At 49.8% G+C, this 5394-nt stretch overlaps 2 protein-coding genes across 5 annotated transcripts in view; one reads left to right on the top strand and one right to left on the bottom strand.

The window, feature by feature from the left end:
• The first annotated feature begins 491 nt into the window (after positions 1-491).
• Positions 492-5394, top strand: part of LOC138365860 (WD repeat-containing protein 86-like) — a 24769-nt gene continuing 19866 nt past the window's right edge. For 2 of the 4 annotated variants that reach the window (XM_069326447.1, XM_069326450.1), the window contains exon 1: positions 3510-3617. The gene's annotated coding sequence lies outside the window, so the exon portion shown is untranslated. Of the gene's footprint in view, positions 569-3509; positions 3618-3864; positions 3998-5394 lie in introns of those variants that run through there. The other 2 variants (XM_069326448.1, XM_069326449.1) reach the window with 2 other exon arrangements.
• LOC138366046 (uncharacterized) overlaps positions 1977-5394 on the bottom strand; it is a 3676-nt gene continuing 258 nt past the window's right edge. The window contains exon 2 of the mRNA XM_069326771.1: positions 1977-3625. Coding sequence (XP_069182872.1) covers positions 1977-3625 — 1649 coding nt within the window. The remainder of the gene's footprint in view (positions 3626-5394) is intronic.

Genomic DNA, 5394 nt, shown 5'->3' on the forward strand with positions numbered 1-5394 from the left:
GGCTTTATATAAGGTGCGGTCATTAGCATAGGCTGGAGCTGAAAATTCAGTAATTTGGCGCAGTAGATGACTGAAGTAGACATTCCACAACACGGGGCCAGGCACACGGGCGTCCGGTGACGCCAGGCTTGTAGATTCTTCTCCATTGAGGGACAGCAAAAGGGTTCTTGAAGGTAGTCGCTAAATAATTGTGAGGTGGATCACGAGATACTCATTGCTTGCATCTTTGCAAGCAATCCTAGGTGTCCTACTCTCTTGCTTTCACTAAGAAAACGCTCTCTTACGCTATCTCACATTATCATATTTTTTCTCATGCTCTCTTGCACAGTCTCTCGTTCTCTTAAGGTCTTTCGTACACTCTTTGTCTCATGCTCTCTAGCTATATCTTTCTTTTTGCGGGTGACAAACATGGAGAGAGAGAAGGCAGTGCTTGGGGAGGGTGGACACGGAGTAGGGGGAGTGGGTGACCGTGGCGACAGGTGTCCGGGGGGCGGGGGGACCCGTTGCTGCCACGCACCTCCAGTGTCACTCAGGGCGCCCCTCCGCTACCACCTCCAGCCATGAAGCGGTCAGTACCTGTCACTTGCTATAGGCTACCTCGCCCCCAGACAGCGGCCAATGTCTTCAGACGTGGTCACACTTAAGCGGAGATCATCTGTCAAGTTTTTTAACTCGCCCCACGGAGTTACTTGTTCCTGTGTTCCTAAACCCGCCTTAATGACGTACCCAGTTCCTGTGTTCCTAAACCCGCCTTAATGACGTACCCAGTTCCTGTGTTCCTAAACCAGCCCTAAGGACGTACCCAGTTCCTGTGTTCCTAAACCCGCCTTAATGACGTACCCAGTTCCTGTGTTCCTAAACCCGCCTTAATGACGTACCCAGTTCCTGTGTTCCTAAACCAGCCCTAAGGACGTACCCAGTTCCTGTGTTCCTAAACCCGCCTTAATGACGTACCCAGTTCCTGTGTTCCTAAACCCGCCTTAAGGACGTACCCAGTTCCTGTGTTCCTAAACCCGCCTTAATGACGTACCCAGTTCCTGTGATACCGCCTCCCTCCCTCTCCAATGCTCCCTCCCTGTTCCACGCTCCCTCCCTCCCTGTTCCACGCTCCATCCCTTCCTGTTCCCCGCTCCCTCCCCGCCTACTCCACGCTCCCTACCTTCCTGTTCCACGCTCTCTCATACAGTGGAGAGAGGTTTCCTTTCCCTTCCACACAGTGTATGCATCGCCTGTTTACTCCCCTTTACCTGCTGACATTCAAAACACTCCAAAATAACATCTCTCTGCTGACCAAAATCGTACTAGGAAAATGTGATTTTACAATGTATTATTCAAGTCAGTGTGTGTTTACGTCCGGCGTGCGCTGGCTTGTGTTTGAGTCTTGGAACCTGACGACGAACGCTTCACGACAACCATTATTTGCATCCTGTAAGTCTGCCTAGGAGCAGTTTACGAAGCCAAATGTAATACCTTGTTTAGGCAGGCTTCAGACAGGAATTATATATATATTTTTTTTAATGTAGCATATTCCGTATGTGATCCGAATTACCTACGAAAAGAATAAACCTTACTGTGCAATGCATAAATCAATGGCCAGGTGTGTGTGTGTGTGTGTGTGTGTACTAACCTATTTGTACTCACCTATTTGTGCTTGCTGGGGTTGAGCTTTGGCTCTTTGGTCCCGCCTCTCAACCGTCAATCAACTGGTGTACAGATTCCTGGATAGAGCCTACTGGGCTCTATCATATCTACATTTAAAACTGTGTATGGAGTCAGCCTCCACCACATCACTGCTTAATGCATTCCATCTGTTAACTACTCTGACACTGAAAAAAGTTCTTTCTAACGTCCCTGTGGCTCATGTGGGTACTCAGTTTCCACCTGTGTCCCCTTGTTCGCGTACCACCCGTGTTAAACAGTTTATCCTTATCTACCATGTCAATGCTTATCCTTATTTACCCTGTCAAGTCTTATCCTTATCTGCCCTGTTTATCCTCATATATCTTGCGTGCGTCGGCTTCAGGTAGGTTGCGTGCGGCATCTTCAGGTAGGTTGCGTGCGTCATCTTCAGGTAGGTTGCGTGTGTCAGCTTCAGGTAGGTTGCGTGCGTCAGCTTCAGGTAGGTTGCGTGCGTCAGCTTCAGGTAGGTTGCGTGCGTCAGCTTCAGGTAGGTTGCGTGCGTCAGCTTCAGCTAGGTTGCGTGCGTCAGCTTCAGGTAGGTTGCGTGCGTCAGCTTCAGGTAGGTTGCGTGCGTCAGCTTCAGGTAGGTTGCGTGCGGCATCTTCAGGTAGGTTGCGTGCGTCAGCTTCAGGTAGGTTGCGTGCGTCAGCTTCAGGTAGGTTGCGTGCGGCATCTTCAGGTAGGTTGCGTGCGTCAGCTTCAGGTAGGTTGCGTGCGGCATCTTCAGGTAGGTTGCGTGCGTCAGCTTCAGGTAGGTTGCGTGCGTCATCTTCAGGTAGGTTGTACGCGTCAGCTTCAGGTAGGTTGCGTGTGGCATCTTCAGGTAGGTTGCGTGCGTCATCTTCAGGTAGGTTGCGTGCGTCAGCTTCAGGTAGGTTGCGTGCGTCATCTTCAGGTAGGTTGCGTGCGTCATTTTCAAGTAGGTTGCGTGCGTCTTCTTCAGGTAGGTTGCGTGCGTTAGCTTCAGGTAGGTTGCGTGCGTCATCTTCAGGTAGGTTGCGTGCATCATCTTCAGGTAAGTTGCGTGCGTCATTTTCAAGTAGGTTGCGTGCATCATCTTCAGGTAGGTTGCGTGCGTCAGCTTCAGGTAGGTTGCGTGCGTCATCTTCAAGTAGGTTGCGTGCGTCATCTTCAGGTAGGTTGCGTGCGTCATCTTCAGGTAGGTTGCGTGCGTCATCTTCAGGTAGGTTGCGTGCGTCATCTTCAGGTAGGTTGCGTGCATCATCTTCAGGTAGGTTGCGTGCGTCATTTTCAAGTAGGTTGCGTGCATCATCTTCAGGTAGGTTGCGTGCGTCAGCTTCAGGTAGGTTGCGTGCGGCATCTTCAGGTAGGTTGCGTGTGTCAGCTTCAGGTAGGTTGCGTGCGTCAGCTTCAGGTAGGTTGCGTGCGTCATCTTCAGGTAGGTTGTGCGCGTCATTTTCAAGTAGGTTGCGTGCGTCATCTTCAAGTAGGTTGCGTGCGTCAACTTCAGGTAGGTTGCGTGCGTCAGCTTCAGGTAGGTTGCGTGCGTCATTTTCAAGTAGGTTGCGTGCGTCATCTTCAGGTAGGTTGCGTGCGTCATCTTCAGGTAGGTTGCGTGCGTCAGCTTCAGGTAGGTTGCGTGTGGCATCTTCAGGTAGGTTGCGTGCGTCAGCTTTAGGTAGGTTGCGTGCGGCATCTTCAGGTAGGTTGCGTGCGGCATCTTCAGGTAGGTTGCGTGCGGCATCTTCAAGTAGGTTGCGTGCGTCATCTTCAAGTAGGTTGCGTGCGTCATCTTCAGGTAGGTTGCGTGCGTCATCTTCAGGCAGGCTCCGCGCGGTGGCTGGCTGTGTTAGTGCGTGTGTGTGGGGCCACAACCCTACAGTAGACACCCACACCTGCTCCAGCAAGTATGTAGCGTGGGGGGCGAGCAGGAGGTGGCGCCACAGTCGGTCAGGGGCCGCCACAGGGTGTCTCAGGTAACGTGCTGCGGTCACCAGTTAAATTTGTCGCAGGTGCACCCAACCCCACCAGCTAATATTAACCTTAATTGTCAAAATGACACCAATTTCAGTGTAATATACGGGGGGGACATCAAGCTGCTGCTTGCCTTGCTTGGTTGTTTGCTTGCGTGACTGTCTGCCCTACTGGTGAACAGGTGGCCTAGTCAGCCAAGATGGAAGACAGCTCCTGGTCGCAGTAGCTAAAGATTTTCAGGGAGTCGCTCGCTAATGGTGTGTCCGGGCCCCAGTTGACCAGGGCGGGGAGACGTATTGCCCCGCTGGCTTACACTCTACACCAGGAACCTGGAGCTGTCTTGCTTCCTGGTACTTGTTGTCTCTCTCTCCCTCCCCCCGTGGTAAGCACACTGTCAGGGTTACCATAGCAGGTACCACAACAACATTGATCGCATCAATGACTACCATTTAAGTGTGGAGGACATCACACGGAGATTGTCTTGCCTCTCCTCACTGTTCTGTCCTTATTGCTTACACTATACTCACTGTCTTCACTATACTCACTGTCTTCACTATACTCACTGTCCTCACTGTATTTACTGTCCTCACTGACTTCACTGCCCTCATAGTCTTTACTGTTCTAATTACTGTCCTCACTGTCTTTACTATCCTCACTGTCTTTACAGTTTTCACTGTCCTCGTTAGTCTTCTGTCTTTACTGTCCTCACTGTTGTCAGTGTCCTCATTGTCTTATTACCACCACTGCCATCATTATTAACACAGTCAATATTATCAACTCTGTCTTTATTATCAATAGTGTTCTCATTATCAACACTGTCTTCGCTACGAACCCTTCGTAACCGGGTTCTTTATAAACTCTATGATCCTACTCAAGTTCAGAGAAACCTAATCTTGGTGGGAATATAGTGTAATGTTTAAAAGGTAAATGAAAAGAATAACGCTTAAAATAACCCGTTATAATTTCCCATCACCATTATAATATATACAAGTCTCTGCGAGGTCAACAAGAGGGGCGTTGCTAGCCCTTACGCTCGCCTGCTTCACGGATGACGGACACAATATGCCTCTGATGCAACCCGTCCTCGACTCAAGTCCATTACATCCAGCGGTCGACCCCACAGACGCATTCATAAATTTTAACATGCTGTTCATTCAAAACGGGAATTTTCTCAAGTATAAATAAATATTATAATATATTAGCATATTGTGCATATATAGGCATAGGTTAGGTTAGGTTAGGTGTTTAGGTTCTGTTGGCGATTATTTGTATTTGTAGTACGTGGGTGAAGCATTTATAGCGTTGTGATTCGAACAAAATTCGTCAGTGAAGCACTTGTTCCGGATATGTTCGAACGTCAGCAGTTGTGAGTCGTGTGTAAACCGCTTTTCATTCATAAACAGGGGGTTTGGCGGGTGCATGGAATCACTTTTGGATCTTTGTTTGGAGGACGGGCTGTCTGATGAGGTCTTTGATGCTCCACGTCCGTTACACACTCGCTGGGACGCTCAATCAGCAAAGTCAGCTAAGCTCAACTAGCCCCACTGGCTAGGACCTTCCAGAACCAGAATCTACACCGCCCAGCCATAGCGCTCACCTAGCCTCACTGGCTAGCACCTCCAGGAGTGAAGTCTACAGTACTCAACAGCAGCGCTCAACTAGCCCACTTGGCTAGCATCTTCAGGTTGACCCAAGTCTTCCACTGTCCCGACTTCACAGACTTCCATCCCTCGTCGGTGTTACTCGCCATCTTTCAGCCCAGCAGACTAAAAGATGGGA

This window comes from Procambarus clarkii, chromosome 18 (genome assembly GCF_040958095.1).
Source record: "Procambarus clarkii isolate CNS0578487 chromosome 18, FALCON_Pclarkii_2.0, whole genome shotgun sequence".
In the NCBI taxonomy this organism is placed as follows: domain Eukaryota; kingdom Metazoa; phylum Arthropoda; class Malacostraca; order Decapoda; family Cambaridae; genus Procambarus; species Procambarus clarkii.